General features: G+C 24.9%; 1 protein-coding gene and 1 long non-coding RNA gene across 2 annotated transcripts in view; one reads left to right on the top strand and one right to left on the bottom strand.

Annotated features, from left to right (window-relative positions):
* Positions 1-19,960, top strand: part of LOC122511631 (hemicentin-2-like) — a 59,338-nt gene that overhangs the window by 26,418 nt on the left and 12,960 nt on the right. Inside the window, exons 2-6 of the mRNA XM_043627005.1 lie at positions 13,670-14,014; positions 14,804-15,115; positions 15,542-15,693; positions 15,773-15,917; positions 18,527-18,820. Coding sequence (XP_043482940.1) covers positions 13,670-14,014; positions 14,804-15,115; positions 15,542-15,693; positions 15,773-15,917; positions 18,527-18,820 — 1,248 coding nt within the window. The remainder of the gene's footprint in view (positions 1-13,669; positions 14,015-14,803; positions 15,116-15,541; positions 15,694-15,772; positions 15,918-18,526; positions 18,821-19,960) is intronic.
* LOC122511634 overlaps positions 15,793-19,960 on the bottom strand; it is a 139,931-nt gene continuing 135,763 nt past the window's right edge. Inside the window, exon 3 of the long non-coding RNA XR_006302540.1 lies at positions 15,793-15,915. This is a non-coding gene — a long non-coding RNA (uncharacterized LOC122511634). The remainder of the gene's footprint in view (positions 15,916-19,960) is intronic.

Genomic DNA, 19,960 nt, shown 5'->3' with positions numbered 1-19,960 from the left:
ATTATAATATTCAAGTGAGTGGAACGAGGCAAGGGAAGATTATTATTCGGAATAATATAAGAAAATGTATGTGTGTATGTGTGTGTGTGACAAGGAAGAAAATATAAGTTTGTTGGAGCAGGTGCGCAAGAAAACCGGTCCTGTCTTCACGGATTCGCTATATTTACTCAGTGAGGTGACGTATATAAGCGGCAGTTTTCCCATTCCACTCGCACATTCAAGTAACGCCACTTTCATGGTGGTTTCTATACATTTCTTCTGCTACGTCGCATGGTGTGGTAGTAAAAAGGGTTCACAGCTATTTTCTGGATAAATACGACCTCGAGACTGTTTCTTCAGTAGAGAGAGAGAGAGAGAGAGGGCCGTTTCCGGTTAACGTATCTTACAACTCGAAAACAATCGTATTATATGGTAGTTTAAACCATCGCATTCAGGAGGGAAAATATTCTTCATTCTAGCGGATCTCTCTATTCTTTTCATGCAACTATTCCTCTTTTTTGAATAATAACAAAAGTATTTTACCTTCCTTTTACGTTTTACTCTAATTTTACCAATTTTACTGTAAAATTTACTATGCCCTCTAGAATTAAATTTTTTTTACATTTTTATGACCTTTGCCCTTGAATAAGTAAATTCAACTAATAGATTAGTAGAAAATACTGTAAATACTTTGGAAATTATATATTATAAACCAGCGACAATTCTAACTTTTTACTCACTTTTTTAAGTAAAATTTTAAAAATAATACAACGTAAAAATTTTTTATTCAAATTTATTTTCGTAAAAAAGAATGAATATGAAGTGGAATATAGTTTTAATATTTATCAACTACAATTCTTGTCAAAGTTTCAATTATTTTCAAAAATTCTACTCATTCCAATGATTTTTAATATCTCTACTTGAGTTTTACTACTTAAAATAAAAATTTATAAAAAATTTTCTTGTTTGTATGAGTATATAAGTGACTTTTACTACTTAGAAGAAGGATTTCTAAGAATTTTTCGTTATTGTCTGACTATAGTTGATTTTTACTACTTAGAGTCAAAATTCATAGGAAAGAATTCGAAATCTTCGTGTTAGTCTGACTATCATTGAGTTTTACTACTTAAAATAAAATTTTTAGGAAATTTTCTTGTTTGTCTGACAATCGTTGACTTTTACTACTTAGAGGAAGAATTTCCAAGAATTTTTCGATATTGTCTGACTATAGTTGATTTTTTACTACTTAAAAAAAAAATTTATTGGAAATTTTCTTGTTTGTCTGACTATCGTTGACCTTTACTACTTAAAGCCTGAATTTCGAAGAAATTCTTTTGTTTGTCTGACTATAGTTGATTTTTACTACTTAGAGTCAAAATTCATAGGAAAGAATTCGAAATCTTCGTGTTAGTCTGACTATCGTTGAGTTTTACTACTTAAAATAAAATTTATGGGAAATATTCTTGTTTTTCTGACTATATTATTGATATTTACTACTTAGCGGAAGGATTTCTAATAATTTTTCGTTATTGTCTGACTATAGTTGGTATTTACTACTAAATTCAATTATTTTTAAAAGTAGTAAAATTCTTCTTCTAAATTCAATTATGTTTAGAAAATTTAATAAAATTCTTTTAATTTTTTTCAAAAATTCTCCTCATTTCAATGATTTTTAATATCTCTACTATTTTAACAAAACTACCCAAAGGAAATTAATAATTTAAAGAAAATTTGAATAAAATTTTACGCAAACATTTAATTATTTTCATGAATAATAAAAATTTCACAGAAATTCAATTATTAATAAATTTTTTTATAAGTTTCTTCTCAATAATTCAATTAATTAAAAAAAAAACATAAAACTCATCGCAGAAAGACAAGAAAATTTTAACATGGAACATAAATTCTGTTTGTCTAAAATATTCAATATGTTTACGAATTTTAATTGTGGTTTTAGTAGTTAATAATAAATAAAAATATTTAAAAATACTCCAAATTAATTCGATTCTTCGCGAGTATAAATGTTTTCTATTAAGGGATTTCTTCAATTTCAATTTTCGCTGCTTCATCGTGGTGAATGTGTCTGTGAAATATTGTAGTGTCAAAATGATAAAAGAAGAGAGTAGAGGTAAAATATATTATGACAATTTGCTTCCAATTTTTTTTCAACTACAATTTCAAAAATTTAGTTGAAATGAAAATGACGAAGTAAGAAAAAAAATTATTTCTAATCTGAATTTAGAAGCTCATTTTTCATTGATTCGAATTTAGAAAGAGAGAGAAAAAAAATATTGAAAGAGAGAGAGAAAGAGAGTGAGATTAGATAAGAAACGACTAGTCAAAGAAAAATTGTATTTGTAAAAAAGTGATCACAATCGACTATATATAGGAGAAAAATTGTCTGGGACTGAAGAAAATTTCCGAGTCACTTGGATGGATAAAAGATAAGTAGATAATGCCGTGAAGTCTAGGACGAAAAACGAACACGTGACACAAAAATACAAGAACGTGTGAAAAGAGGTCTTTTCACAATCTGTCACGAGATTTCGCCCAGTCACTTTTCGTTTTCGCTGCCTTTTCTTTTCGTATATATATCGCAGTTATTTCCTCACCAGGATATACAATACATTGTCCTAATTCCTCATCCTCTTCTATATACACTTCTCCAACGATTCAGCAATATAACCTCGAGGTTCACTTCTTCTTCTTCTTCTTCTTCTTCTTTTTCTACTTTTTTTTCTTTCGTTTTTCTTTTTTTTTTTTTTTGCTATTTGCTTTAGACTATTTTTTTCTAGTTCTTTTATGCCTCTTTTATTCCTCTTTTTTTTCACACAAAGCAAAAGTAAGTCTTTCGAACTATTTTCAAACATACGATACATGTACGTATAAACCTGGAAATGAGCTTCTTCGCAGGAACAGCCTCGGGACTGTCTGTCAGGTTTTGTTTTCTTTTTCTCTAAAACTATAGAGTGAAAGTGAAGATAATGATTTTTGGAAATATAAGCATCTTGTTATGTATTCATTTTTTGAGTATGGTTGACATTTATTACATAAAAACAGAATTCTTACGAAATTTTAATGTTCGTCTGACTATAGCAAACTTTTACTACTTAAATGCAGAATTTTTATGAAATTTACTCAATTTTCTCTCAATCGTTGGCTCTTTCTACTTAGAGGTGAAATTTTTAAAAAATTTTCGAATTTATTCGACTACAGTAGACTTCTAGCACTTCAAAGCAAATTCATAGCAAAGAATTTTTGAAATTTTGTCATTGTCTGACTACTGATACCTTCTACTACTTAGGGTTAAAATTCATACCACAGAATTCGAAATTTTGTATTTGTTTAACAATTTGTGACTTTTACTACTTAGAGGAAGAATTCTTATAAGATTTTTCTGTTTGTCTGGTTTATAGTACACTTTTACTACTTAGAAGTAGAATTCTTTATGAAATTTACGCAGTTTTCTGTCAATCGATTGCTGATTCTACTTAGAGATAAAACTTCAAAAAAGTCTTTATTATTGTCTGGTTATAGTTAGCTTTTACTACTTTAAATAAAAAATTACTAGTAAAATTTCCATATTTGTATGACTCTAGTAAATTTTTACTACTTAGAAACAGAATTCATTCGAAGGAATTTGAAATCTTTGTGATAGTCTGACTATCGTTGACTTATACTACTTAAAATAAAATTTACAGCAAATTTTCTTGTTTGTCTGACTAAATAGTTGATTTTTACTACTTAGAGAATTGATTTTTAAGAATTTTTCGTTATTGTCTGGCTACAATTGATTTTTACTACTTAGAGCCTGAATTTTATAGAAATTTTCGTTATTCTCTGACTATAGTTGATTTTTACTACTTAGAGCCAAAATTCATAGAAAAGAATTCGAAATCTTCGTGTCAGTCTGACTATCGTTGTGTTTTACTACTTATAATAAAATTTATAGAAAATTTTCTTGGTTGTCTGACTATAGTTGGCTTTTACTACTTAGATTCAAAATTTATAGGAAAGAATTCAAAATCTTCGTGTTATTCTGATTATAGTTAAATTTTACTACTTAAAATAAAATTTATAGGAAATTTCTTGTTTATCTGACTATCGTTGATTTTTACTACTTAAAATAAAATTTATAGGAAATTTTCTTGTTTGTGTGACTATCGTTGACCTTTACTACTTAGAGCCTGAATTTGAAATAAATTTTCGTTATTGTCTGACTATAGTTGAATTTTACTGCGTAGGATCAAAATTCATAGGAAAGAATTCGAAATCTTTGTGTTAGTCTGACTATCGTTGAGTTTTACTTCTTAAATAAAATTTATAGGAAATTTTTAATTTTCTCTGATTATATGATTGACTTTTACTACTTAGAGAAAGGATTTCTAAGAATTCTTTATTATTGTCTCACTATAGTTAGTTTTTACTACTGAGAGTCAAAATTTATTGAAAAAAATTAAAAATCTTTATGTTAGTCTGGCTGTCGTTGAGTTTTACTACTTAAAATAAAATTTATAGAAAAGTTTCTTGTCTGTCTGACTATATAGTTGATTTTTACTACTTAGTGAGAGGATTGTAAACAATTTTTCGATATTGTCTGACTATAGTTGATTTTTACTACTTAAAATAAAATGTATAGGAAATTTTCTTGCTTGTCTGACTATCGTTGACCTTTACTACTTAGAGCCTGAATTTCAAAGAAATTTTCTTTATTGTCTGACTATAGTTGATTTTTACTAGTGAGAGCCAAAATTTATAGTTAAAAAATTCAAAATCTTTATGTTTATTTGTTTGACATTAAGAAATAGAAAATTTATTTATTTTGCATTATATTTGTTTATGAATCACAATTTTTTTTAACAAAATTATTATTTTGTTTTAGAAAAAGAAGAAAAATATTTGCACAATTTCTATTTTTAATCTTATTTTTGGAACTGGATTTTCCACAGGAATTAAGAAATTCGAAAATTTTAAAATCAAAACTTTTTTAAATTAAACAATTTATAAAAATATTGTTATAAAACATTAAGATATCAATTGCTCCGAGTCTTATCGACTCGGACTGATCGATTTCTTCATGTTTTATAATAATTAAAGATGATCGAGAGATAAAATTATTATTTTTTATTATAAGAATATTGATACTGTATCTATTATTTTCATTATTTTAATTAAATTACTATTTTCTAGAATTTAAAATTATTTTTTATGAAAATAATAATTGAATTCCTTGGAAAAAATTTATTATTTATGAAAATAGTTGAATTCCTGTGAAATTTTTACTATTTATGAAAATTATTAAATGTTTGCACTTTGCATACACTTTAATTAAAAATTTTTTTGAAATAATTGAATTCTTTTTGGGAAATTTTATTAAAATATTAGATACCTTGAAAATCATTGAAATTAGAAAAATGCATTTTATTTTTGAAAATAATTGAAATTAGGACAAGAATTTTTTTTTTTTTTGACATTTATGAAAATAATTGAAATTTGGAGAAGAATTTTGTTATTTATAAAGATAATTGTGATTTTTACCAGAATATTTTTCAAATTTCGAACATAGTTGAATTTTATAAGAAGAATTTTATTTTCTCTTTGAAAATAATTTAATTTTTGCAATTATTTATAATTTCTCTAAAATTGATTTTTTTAGTGTTTTCAACAATAATTTAAATTGGTAAATTTTTAAATTCTATTATTTTTAAAATTGCTAATTTTATTTAAAAAGGGTAGTAAGAAGGTATAGTAGTTTCAATATAAAAATAGTTGATAAAATAAATTGAAGAAACTTTTTTTGAAAATTAAATATTTGCGGAAAACAATGAACACGTGTTTGTGAAAACGTGACTTCGTGTTTATGCTTCGACAATGAACTCGGATGGTTTACAGGGTTTACAATATGGTGCATTTTACACTTGCCTCAGATAGATGGGTAAATAACGTTTTCTATTTCCACTCAGAGTGTGTTATCTCGTTAATTATTTAAAAAGAAATTGGCACGACTCACTATTTCTGTCTCTATCTTTTTTTTTTACTAAAGTTCTTTTTTTCGAAAGTTCACGTACAACAGATCGAATCCAAATATAGTATCGTGTATAGAATCAGCTGCAGGAATATCGTTGCGCAAAAGGGTCAAAGCTTTCGAGTTTACGAAGAGCCACATGTATTTATAACATGTTCCTGTACGTATATATATGTATATATACTGCAATTGCATTACAATTGTAAGAACTTGTATAATTAACGGTTTATGGCTTCTTATGTTTATGGGCAGTGCACTTGCAAACACGTGATTGTGGCCAGAATTGGTCTCACTATGCACGCAAGTACTAAACTTTCGCTTACAAACCCAAAATACAATGACTCAACTTCTATCAATAACTAATTTCACGAAAATTATACACATACGTGTAATGGAAATTATATGAAAATTATAAGTGGAATTTTCAAAGAAAAATTCTCTCTTTAAATTTGAATTAGTAAAAATGTTAATCACAAATTTAAAACTAGTTTTTTTGCTTTGAAATCAGTAAATTTTACTAATAAATTAATAGAAATGACTATTTATGAGTAATATCTACTAATTAATTATTAGTAAATTAATTAGTTATCTATTAGTTAATTTTACTAATAAATTAATAGAAATTACTATTTATGAGTAAAATTTACAAATTCAAAAGAAAAAGTCCCTTCCTCCCAAAACTATGATTATCTCTAGTAGATACGAGAGATAACGAAAAACTGACTATCATATAAATTTCATAAAAATAAAAAAAAAATGTTGGAGAAAAAAAACTGTATTTTCTCAAATAACAAAAATAATTATAGTGTATTAGGAAATAAATTTTTTTTCCTCCTCCATTTGGAAAATAAACAAAGACAAGAAATTTATTTTTTTAACATAGATTTCGAGAGTGTTATTTGCTTAGACTAGGAACTGTTTATTTACAACAAACAACAGTTCTTTTATACGTTCGTACATTTCTAAGTGAGGAAAACATATCGATTGCATTCACGCAGGTTTATTTTGAATATATAGCTAATCACTTGTGTTTTGTGTCATAGATAGATTCTCGCTTTGCCTTTAATTTTGTGTGTTTTCTGTTTGAAAATGTAGGAAAATAAAAAGAAAAAGAAAAAAAATTAAAGATAAAAAATCTATATTAATAATCATTGTTTTCCGGTAAACTGTTCGCAATTTGAAGTTAGCTTTTCTTTGCTTCTTTATTTCCTACCTTTTTTAATAATTTTTCTTTCTAAATATGTATTTTCAATTTTAAAATTAATAAATATTGAAAATCATTGAATTCTTGCAAAGAATTTTATCAAAAAATGTAGAAGCAATTGAATTTCGCGGAAAAATTTTATTATTTATGAAAATAATTGAATTCTTGCAAAGAATTTTATCAAAAAATTTGAGAATAATTGAATTTCTCCGAAGAATTTTATTATTTATGAAAATAATTGAATTCTTGCAAAGAATTTATATCAAAAAATTTGAGAATAATTGAATTTCTTCGAATAATTTTATTACTTATGAAAATAATTGAATTCTTGACAAGAATTTTATTAAAATTTTTGAAAATCATAATTAAATTTTTTTGAAGAATTTCTTTCAATTTTTTTCAATTAAAAGAGTTTGTTTAATAATATAATTAAAAATTTTGACAGTAATTTAATTTTATGAATAATTTTTTTTAAGTTTTTAAAATAATCGTGTTTCTTAATAAAATTGAACTTAAACAATTAAATTATTGAATTTTAATAAAATTTTTAGAAAATTAAATTCTTCTCAGAATTTTATTAAAATTTTTAGAAAATTATTAAATTCTTCTTAGAATTTTATTACAATTTTCTAAAATAATTTAATTAATTTAAGAAATTGTATGATATATGTAGAAAGTAATTGAATTCTTTCGAAAAATTTTATTAAAGTTTTTTTTAAAAAATTGAATTATTTTGGAGAATTTTTTATAATTTTAGAAAATAAATGAATTCTTTTGAAAAATTTTATAACAAATTAAGAAAAAAAAATTGAATTATTACGTAAAATTTTACTGAAAATTGTTGAATTTTTGCAAAGATTTTACTATTTAAAAAAATTAATTGAATTGTTTCAAAGGATTTTGAGAATTTTTTGAAAATAATTTAAATCTTTCGTGAAATTTTATTAAAAATTTATAATAAATTTAATTTTTTCATGAAATATTTTTAAAAATTGTATTAAAAGTAATTCAATTTTTGCAAAGATTTTACTATTTAAAAAAATAATTCAATTGTTTTGAAGGATTTTTAAAAATTTTAGAAAATATTGACATTTGTTTACTTTTACTACTTAGACAAAGAATTTCTGAAACGTTTTCGTATTTGTTTGACTACATTTGACTTCTATTATTTAGAAGCAAAATTTATACCAAAGAATTTGAAATTTTCGTATTTTTCTGACTATAATTGACCTTTACTACTTAGACAAGAAATCCTAAGGTAATTTTAATGTTTGTCTGACTATAGTAGATTTTTACTACTTAAAAGTAGAATTTCAATGAAATCATTCACCTTTTCTATACTTAGAGTTAAATTACTAAGAAATGTTGACAATTGTCTGGCTGTAGTTATCCTTTACTACTTAGATTCAAATTTCTTACTAAGAAATACAAACCATTCAATTCTGCCTGACAATTGTTGACTTTTACTACTTTGATAAAGAATTTCTTAGAAATTTTCGTATTTGTCTGGCAATAATTAACTTTTACTACTTAGATTAAAATTTCTTATTAAGGAATACGAAGCATTCAATTTTGCCTGACGATTCTTGACTTTTACTACTTAGATAAAGAATTTCTAAGAAATGTTCGTATTTGTCTGACTATAATTGACTTTTACTACTTAGATCCAAAACTTCTACTAAACAATACGAAGCTTCCAATTTTATCTGATAGCTGTTGACTTTTACTACTTAGAGAAAGAATTCCTAAGAAATTTTGGCACTCGTCTGTCTATAATTGACTTTTACTACTTAGATTGAAAATTCTTACTAATATTGACATAATTAGTTGACATAATTTAAATTTTTACTAATAAAATTTTCCTTAATTAACAATAATTATTAAAACAATATTAACGATAATTATTAGAACAATTCATAAGTCAATAATTTAATTATAAAAGTATTATAGTTTGCAATTACTTATTGTCTATTACAATTAATTATTCATAAAAGTAACACAATTATCCATCACTTATTACAATTATGAATAATTATTCATAAAAGCAATATTAAAGTATGCAACGTATAAAATGTATAAATGTTGATGGGAAATAAATAATTACAAAGTGACAATTAGATAATAAGAGATAAGTAATAAAATGATGACATTAGTCGATTTTCCATTTAAAGAAAAGACATGTTTTTTTTACAAAAGTCAATAAAAACCTTCTTCACCATTAGTGTCAGCTGTCATGAAAACGATGGAAAGACACAATTACTGAAAATACACATATACATATATAATATATATTTGTTGGTTGTATGTATACGAATAAACATTGGAGTGAAACGCTTAAAGCCAGGTCGAGCATTCTTCACTCTTCCCCTTCCCCTCTTGTTGCCTTCCTCGCACTATAATGATTCTCGGCATCGTTCGAGCGTAAATTTTCCAGCGACACATTAATTACGTCGGATTATTAACATCACTATTGCCATCAATGAAATTCATAACGTCTGCCATTGCGCACAAAAAGCTTCTATACATAAATACTCTGTTAGATATCACCATCAGCTCCTATACAATCTAATTCGACAAAAGCTCTTCACATCCAAATTCTGTATGCTCAGATAATAACTATTACGTCAGAAACATAATGAAACTGAATAATTCATTGATTGCCCTTTTTCGACTCTAAAAAAAAAATTATACATATATTTGACACGAAACATGTTTTTTTTAAATCTAGAAAAATCTAGAAATCTAGAAATCTAGAAATTGATAAAAATAAAAAAAAGGGTGAAAAATTAATTTTTTTAGGGAATTATTTCTTCTTGGAGTAATGCAATGTCACTGGAGATGTGGTTATCCATGAACAAAAGAGCTTATGTAAAGTGGCAAGTGTTTCACAAGGAAGGGATGAAACTTCCATCTTCTGTCTCATGGCACTCATTAAAGAAATCTTTGTTGAAAGTGCGCATTTAGTGCTATAAAGGGACACGGAAACATGCGATAGAATTTAAATATCACTGCGCAAGGATAAAATACATAAATTTGGAAAATAATTTTTTAATATTTTTTTATTAAGAAAAATACTTTTTTCTTCTATAAATATATTTATTGTTTAAAGTATTACCAGCAACAATTCGCACGCTAAAGCGCGCGGCTAACTTCTTACTACCTTTTCTTAAATAAAATTAGCAATTTTAAAATTTAAAAATAATAGAATTTAAAAATTTTCTAATTTAAATTTTTGTTAAAAACACTACAAAAATTCAATTTTGAATAAATTACAAATAATTGCAGAAATTCAATTATTTAAAAATAAAAAAAAAAAAATTCTTTCTATAAAATTCAACTATATTCAAAATTTAAAATCAATTCTCGTAAAAATCTCAATTACTTTTATAAATAACAAAATTCTTCTCCAAAGTTCAATTATTTTCGTAAATGTCAAAAAAACTCTTTTCCTAATTTCAATGATTTTCAAAATTTTTTCCAATTTCAATGATTTTCAATACCTACTATATTTTAATTATTTTAATAAAATCATCGAATTGTTGCAAAGATATTATCAAAAAATTTGATAATAGAATTCTATTATCTATTTTATTATTTAGGTAAATAATTAAATTCTCGCAAAGAATTTTATTAAAATTTTTAAAAATCCAAATTCTATTCTTTTAAAGAATTTCTTTGAAATTTTTTTTAAACTAATGCATGGAGTTTCTTTAATAATTTTAATTGAAAATTTTAAAAGCAATTGAATTTTATGAATTTTATTTTTTTTTTATTTTTTTTTTTATTTTTTTATTTTTTTTTTTTATTTTTATTTTTTTTTATTTTATTTTATTTTTATTGAAGAATTTTATTAAAAGTGAATTGAAAATAATTGAATTCTTGCGAAGAATTTTACTATTTATAAAAATAGTTGAATTGTTTCGAAGAATTTATAAAAATTTTAGGACATAATTGAAATTTATGGAAATATTTTAAAATATTTAAATTCATCCGAGGAATTCAATTAAAATTGTTTTGAAAATAATTCAATTCCTTCAAAAGATTTTACTATTTATAAAAATAATTGAATTTTTGCGAAGAATTTTACTAATTATAAAAATAATTAAAACGTTTCGAAGAATTTATTAAAATTTTAAGAAATAATCAAATTGTTATATGAAGAATTTTAAAGAAATTTTTGAAAATAATGAAATTTTTTCGAGAAATTAAATTAAAGTTGTTTTGAAAATAATGGAATTTCTTTAAAGAATATTATTAATAATGTATTCAAAATAATTGAATTAATCACAAGAATTTTATTAAAATTTTTTTTAAATAGATTGAATTCTTTTTGGGCAATTTTATTAAAATATTAAATATCGAAAATCATTATAATGAGAAAAAATTTTTAAAATAATTGAACGTTGGGGAATAATTTTGTTATTTATAAAGATAAATAATTGGAATTTTAGCGATAATTTTTTTTAAATTTTGAATATAATTGAACTTTTTTAGGTGAATTTTATTACTTTTGAAAATAATTGAATTTTTGCAATTATTTGTAATCTCTCCAAAATTGATTTTTTTTAGTGTGTCTAACAAAAATTTAAATTAAAAAAATTTATCCTGCATGTCAAAATAAAACCAAAATTTAATTTCCTTTTTATTATAAAATAGACATTATAAAATTTTTGATTTATTTAAAAAAAATTAATATATTTCTTTAAAATTGTAATTAACAAATAGAAATTTTTCCAAAAGAAACGGAAAATTCTCTGAAATGATGCAAATTATTATTTCCATTTTTCAAAGAAAAGCAAATTTTGTTGAAAAAATTGTGAATTGAAATGAGCATTTTGCAAAAATTTTCTTTTTTTTTTAAAGAGAAACTCCTAATTTTGTGAAGATAATTGTGATTGAGAAGCAGAAAATACGGAAAATATTTTCTATGCCCTAATCTTAATTTTTTAACAATTTTCTAATTTTTTTTAAAGCTAAAAAAAGATAGCTGCTCAACTTTTTTATTTGCAAAAAAAAATAAGTTTTTTATATTAAAAAAATGAATGTTTTTTTAATGATTTCTCTTTATAATGACAATTTTCTAACAATATTCCAAGTTTTCATTAATTTTTCGATATTTCTGTTTTATAAGTGTATAATTTGTAAATCCAACGCAAAGAAATAAAATAATCAATAAAAGCATTTAATAATTTTTTTAGAATAATAAAGATAGTGAGAAATATTTTTTTAAATAAAGAAGTGAAAGAAATTGCGTTAGCAGTGAGATTTTGGAATAGAAGTTGATATGATAAGGATATGTCGTTATCTATATAGTCTCACCTAAAAGCTTTCAATGCAATCACTTTACCTTTCTCTCTCTCTCTCTCTCTCTCTCTCCCTCTCTCTGTCTCTCTTTGGAGGAGTTTTGCCGTGATCGCACTAGTATAGGGTAACGACGTCTCGATTTTATTGGCTGTCATCAATCGTTCCTGATCCCTAGCAGCAATTCGATGCGCGTTATCATTCTTTAAACTAAAACCCAGTCCTTTATATAAGAACCTTAGATGCAACTACCTATTTCGAAATAAAAATTAATGACTCCCAAGCCATTTGACATTAATTGTTTTTATTCCGAATTCCCCCATGCTAATAAATCTATGAGATTTTCCTTTAATTTTGTTCTTGAAAATTAAATATTATTGTTTTTTTATTTTCTATTTTATTGTCGAATTATTTTTATTATAATTATTAATAGTACTTTTTTATAGATACATACATTATTTTAATTACAATATTATAAGCAATAAAATTATTATCAAATAACATAAAATAATAATTTATTAATTATTTTAAGTTTAATTAATTTTTACTTTAATTCATATTTACTATTTTATTTATAATTCTAAAATTCTTTCTTATTGGTCTGACTACAATTGACTTTTACTACTTAAATGAGAAATTCTAAGAATTTTACAAATTAGTCTGACTACAATTGACTTGCACTACTTAAATGAGAAATTGTAAGAATTTTACGTAATAGTCTGACTACAATTAACTTTTACTACTTAAATGAGAAATTCTAACACAATTTTAATGTTTGTCTGACTATAGTCGATTTTTACCACTTAGAAGCATAATTTTAACGAAAGAAATACAAATTTTCGTCTTTGTCTGACAATTGTTGGCTTTTACTACTTACAAAATAAGTTTTTTAGGCATTTTTTTTTTTGTTCTAGACTAATATTATTTATATATCTATATAAAAAAATAATTATAGTTTTTTAATATTTGGAATTTTTTTCTTTAATTTTTGCCTAAGAAATTAAAATAAGGAATTAATTAGTAAATTTTTTAAAAGGCCACTTTGAAAAAAAATAAGAATGAACTCGGGCTCTTAAAAGTTTCGTTGAAAGCATCTTGATAATCTTGAAATGCATTTTGTGAGATTCTTATTAAGATGCACTTCCTTTAATTTGTTTTAGTACCGACACTAGATGTGGTGGCAGTTTCTGAACACTCAGCGAAATTACCATGTGATCTCACACCCAAGAAAGGCAACGAGATGGCTTTTATGGTCTTTTGGTATAAAAATGAAAATGGTGGCGAGCCCATTTACAGTGTTGATGCACGTTCAACATTAATCACCGAGGCGAAACTTTGGTCGAATCAAAAAATTTTTGGCGATCGAGCAAAAATGCGCACCAACACTAAACCTGCATTTTTGGAAATTAATCCCGTTTTACCCGAGGACGAGGGATTCTATACATGTCGAGTTGATTTTCGTAATAAGCCGACGAAAAATCATAAAATCAATTTCACCGTTATTGGTAAGTGGATATTTTTTTTTCTTTGGTATTTTTTATTTTTTAGGAACTTCATGTTGAGATATTCTATTTTTTAATTGTGGGATAATTGTTATTGTATTTTTCGAGAAGAATTGTTTTTTTTCGATAGAGAAATTATTTATTACGGTCGCGTCTGACTTTTATCGACTTTTACTACTATCGAATTATCCGACTAGAGTTTGCTTTTACTACTGACAATTGAATTTAAAAGCCTTTTCAATTACCAAATGAGAAAAAAGGGTGAATCAGGTAACTCATAAAATTGTTTACTGCAGTCTGACAATGATTGACTTGTACTACTGAAAATTTATTTAATTTCTATTCATCTTCTTAAATTTTAATTCATAGAATTGTTTACTGCAGTCTGACAATTATTGACTTCTACTACTGAAAATTTCTTTAATTTCTATTCACCTTCTTAAATTTTAATTCCATTGGACGAACGCAAAACAACTTGTGTCTTAATTGACCTTTACTCTACTTACTTTTAACGAATGAATAAAATTTTCCCGACTTGAACGCTAAATCATAAAAGTTAAAAAGTGATAAAAAGTATATGAAAAAAATGGTCCTTCTTTTCGGAGAAGAGACTTATCGTAGAGTAGGAGAAAGGGAAAAGATTTTTGTGCTAGATTTTAAGAGAGAGTGAGTGTGTAAAAGAGAGGGAGTTACGTAACTATCTCTTTTATATGTAAGTTAATGTCGCTTGCAAAATAACAAACGAGCAAAGAAAAGTTTCTTTAGTCGAAATTTCTCCATTCTTGTAATTAGTACCACCCGAGACACCGTTGATCTATACGAGTTCAGGAAACTTGGCCAACATACTGCATCCTTTCAACGAGGACAGTAAGCTGTCTCTAGTCTGCAAAGTCACTGGTGGAAAGCCTCCACCTCATGTTGTTTGGTACTTGGAGAACAAAATACTCGATGATAGTTACAAATCAGAACTAGGTGAAACAACGGTAAATCGTCTTGACATTCAAAAAGTCACTAGAGACTTTCAACGCGCACGTCTTATCTGCAAGGCGCACAATAGTCATCTCACTAAACCAACGACATCGGAAATTATTTTAACCGTTAATCGTGAGTATTTTTTTTTTCACCCTCCATATTATCAGTAGACTCTTATTGTTCTAATTTTCTTTTCTTAAGAAAGGTAATTTCTTTCTAAAAAAAAACCAATTGTTTCTACATTCAAATTTATTCATTTTTTGATAAAAAATAGTAAACAAAATACTTTGCAAAACAATTCGAGAAAAAAAATAGAAAGAAGATTTAGAAAAAATTTCTGAAAAGAATTAAAAAAATAGAAAAAAAGTTGGAATGAAGGTATTTAAAAAAATAATTAGAAAGCTATTGATTTCGAATTAATTGCATAATATTATTATTGTAATTTTTATTAAAATTATTATTATTATTATTTTGCTTAACTATTAGAAAAAAATGATTAAATACAATTTTTCGTAATTTGAGGATTATAAAATGATTGCAAATTGTTGGATGTTGTAGTTAAGCCGTTAATGGTGAATATTACCAATAAAACGCCACATTTGTCGGCATTGCGAACCTATGAGATCGAATGTGAGAGTATGGGATCGCGGCCAAAGGCAACAATCACCTGGTGGAAGGGCAATAATCACGTGAAGCATATGGCAAGAAATGTGAATATATATTTTCTATTTTCGCTTTAAAAATTAAAAAAAATAATTTCCTTTTTCCATGACACTGAGTTCTTCGTAGTTTGCAGAAACTGTTAACTTATCAAGAAGTGTTTTGAGTTACGTACCGACAATTGAAGACAATGGTAAATTTCTCACTTGTCGTGCCGAGAATAATTTGATACCGGACAGCGCACTCGAGGATAAATGGCCACTTGTCATTCACTGTAAGCAAAATTTATTATTAATTTTTAAATTTTTTATTAATTTTATTTTAAGTTTCTGACTAATTTTATTAATTTTTTTTATTAAATTTCTAAATTTTTATTATATTATTTTTCCAAATCATTAACAATACGATTGAATAATAATTTTACAGAAAAATTATTGGTTCACATTTTTTTAAAAGAGTAAAACATTTTTTTCATTCGAATAATGACATAATTTAAAAAAAAGATTCACGAATACATTTTGTAGACGCACTATTCGTTTAACGATTCGTATATATACTAGTCTCGGAAAAAAAGTCTACTGAAAATACAAGTGGTTTGTTCTCAATGACTATTGAGAGTATTACTATCGAGAGATCCAACGATCTCCTATTGAATTTCGAGGAGTGCACCCATCCAAGAAGAGTACCATTCAGTAAAAATCTGATGCGGACAAAATTCATTTTTCGACAACAAAAAAAAAAGAAAGAAAAAAAAATTTACTCTCTGATAATTGCACAAAACCGATTTTTAGTTTACGTTCAAAATAAATATATATTTTAACAAAATTTTCAACGTTTTTCAAAGAAATAATATTTTAAATGAATATTTTGTGTTTACAAATATTTTATAACAAAATTTTCAATAATTTTTAAAGAAACATTTCTTTTATAGTTACAAAAAAAAAATTTTGTTCACTATATTAATTTTAGGGATTTCATATTTATAGGTACAATTTTTTACATTATTCTTTGCAGACATGGAATGAAAATAATTAACAAATTTTATAAGAGTATTTTTCAATTTAGAAACAATGTTTAAAAAAGCGAAAATGTAGTATAGAGAATTAAAAATTTAATAACAACTTCCATAGAATGTAGAATATTTTTAAATCAAATTTATGAAAAAATATTTCAAATGTTAGTAAATTATTATAAATTCATTAAAGCTTGGGAAAAGTTTCATTTTGTTAGCAATTAAAAATTATATTTAATTTCTATTCAATGAAATGCGCATGTGACGAAAGTTTAAGTACGAAAAAGAAAGGGATATGCGTGAAATTGTTAATTTTAAGTTGAGTGAAATTGAAAAGCAGAAAGGTTTTAGCACTTGGACTCGTATGAGTGAAAAGGCTTGTATAAGCGAACTAAACTTAAGAATTACTATTTTGTCTATTTTTGTCTATTTTACTATTAATAAACTGTTTAGTTTAAAATAAAAGTGAAGGTGTTTTTTTTTGTTATTTTTAAATTATTATCAAATAATTTAATATTTAATAAGTTATAGGATTTTAAATATTATAAAATTTGCCATTTTATCATGTATATTTTACATATTTTTTGCACATTTTATATATTTTTACAAATTTTATATATATATTTTTTTTTTGCTTTTCATATGTTTTAATATTTAGAGAAAAAAATTTCTTTAAAAAATTGCATTCTTTGTCTGACTGTCGATATTTACTGCTTAGATTCAGAATTTTTTAAAAATTTTTTGCATTTGTCTGACTTAAGTTGGGATTTACTACTTAGAGGCAGAATTTATACGAAAACTTTTAGATTTGAGTGATTTTTACTGACATTTACTACTTAAAATTCATAAGTAATTTTTGTATTTGTCTGACTATAATTGACCTTTACTACTTAGAAGCAGAATTCATAAGTAATTTTCATATTTGTCTGACTGTAATTGACATTTACTACTTAGAAGCAGAATTCATAAGTAATTTTCATATTTGTCTGACTATAGTTGGGATTTACTACTTACAAACATAAATAATAAGTAATTTTTATATTTGTCTGACTATAATTGACCTTCACTACTTAAAGCCAGAATCCCTAAGTAATTTTTGTATCTGTCTGACTATAATTGACCTTCACTACTTAGAAGCAGAATTTCTAAGAAAACTTTAGGATTAGACTGATTTTTATGGACTTTTACTAGTTAGAGACATAATTCCTAAGTAATTTTTATAGTTGTCTGACTATAGATGGGATCTACTACTTAGAGTCAGAATTCTTAAATAATTTTTTATCTGTCTGACTGTAATTGACCTTTACTACTTAGAAGTTGAATTCATAAGTTATTTTCATATTTGTCATCTTTTTTTATTTATTTATTTATTTTTTTTTTATTTTTTTTTTATTTTTTTTTTCATATTTTTCTACTTAGAAGTAGAATTCATAAGTTATTTTCATATTTGTCTGACTATAATTGACTGTAGTCTTGACTATAATATAGTACTTAGAGACATAACTCTTAATTAATTTTCATATTTGTCTGACCATAATTGACCTTTACTACTTAGAGCCAGAATTCCTAAGTAATTTTTATAGTTGTCTGACTATAGATGGGATCTACTACTTAGAGGCAGAATTCTTAAATAATTTTTTATCTGTCTGACTGTAATTGACCTTTACTACTTAGAGCCAGAATTCCTAAGTAATTTTTATAGTTGTCGGACTATAATTGAACTTTACTACTTAGATGCTTAGTATTTTTTTTTGTTTACACACATATTATTCAAAAAAACGGTTATTTAGAAAAATTTTTTTCTACAAAAAATAATTTGACTTTTAAATAAAAAATTTTTTTTTCCATTAAAAAAAATAATGCTGACGTAGATGTGCCAGTGGTGACAATTCGACTAGGTTCGAGTTTACTGGCGAACGACATAAACGAGGGTGACGATGTTTACTTTGAGTGTGATGTAAAGGCAAATCCAAAGGCCTACAAACTTGGCTGGTATAAAGATGGGAAAGAGCTTCATCAAAATATCACTGCCGGTATTGTACTTCCTGGGGGACAATCTCTCGTTCTTCAAAGCGTGACAAAGAGTTCGGCCGGTGAATATTCGTGTATGGCCACCAATACTGAAGGAAAAGCAACGAGCCGACCCGTCACACTGGAAGTGATGTGTGAGTTGAAAATCAATACCACGCCATGATTAATACAACCACCGACATTATAGAAATTACACAGGGACTATCGAAATCCCAAGCGGAAATGTGCTTCCAATGCTTTGCGTTTACAATCAATATTGGTTCTGATATTGGATTGTATTTCTGGATCAATGACGCTATTATCTGCTAAACTTTCCGCTTGGGACTGTGCGTTACTTTGCTTTCGTTAAATGTTGCCCTTTTTTTTTTAATGGTATTTATCGCAAATTCATGTTGGAGATTTAATAAATTGTGTTTTTCTAGGAAAAAGTTTTTTTTTGCATTTTTTAGTGGAAGTGAAGCTTAATTGGTGGATTTTTTTTTATAACGATTTATAAGTAATTTTTTTTCCTCCTTAGCTGAAAAAGCTCTACAGAATTTCACTGGAATGATTGTATAGAATTTCTACATGAATTCCACTAAATTTTAGTGATTTTTAATTAGATGGAATTTAAATTCGTGAAAGAATATTTTTCAATTATTACTTTTAAGAATTTTTCACTAAAATTTCTCTTTAAATCAATTAAATTTCAAAAAAGTTTTACAATTTTTAAAATTCATTTATTTACAATATTCAATTTTTGAAAAATTTTAATTATTCGTAAATTCTTCAATTAAATATATGTATATTAGAAAATAAAAACTTCAAATTAATGTAAAAAAAATCAATTACACTTTTCAAAAAAATTAATTTCAAAATTCAATTATTTCTAAAAATTCACGTTATATTACTTTTAATACGTATTCAGTTATTATCTAAAATTTTAACTGAAATTCATTTTTAAATCAATTTTTCTTTAGAAAATTCTATTAGAATTCAATTATTTAAATACAAAAACAAATAATTTATTGAACAATTAAATGTTTCTTAAAATTTAATTTTAATAAAAAATTTTATAACCAAATTTTTAAATAATTCAATTCTTTTGACGAATTTTAATAAAATTTTTAAGAATAGTTCCATTTTCCGAGAAATTCGTTTAAAATTGTATTACAAATAATTAAAATTCTGCATTAAATTATATTATTCATGAAAATAATTGAATTATTAAGAAGAATTTTATTATTTTTGAACATATTTAAATTTCTGCGAAGGATTTTATTACTTTTGAAATC

Source organism: Leptopilina heterotoma, unplaced genomic scaffold (assembly GCF_015476425.1).
Source record: "Leptopilina heterotoma isolate Lh14 unplaced genomic scaffold, ASM1547642v1 Lhet_88, whole genome shotgun sequence".
Taxonomy (NCBI): Eukaryota; Metazoa; Arthropoda; class Insecta; order Hymenoptera; family Figitidae; genus Leptopilina; species Leptopilina heterotoma.
This window is presented reverse-complemented; position numbering and strand designations above follow the sequence as displayed.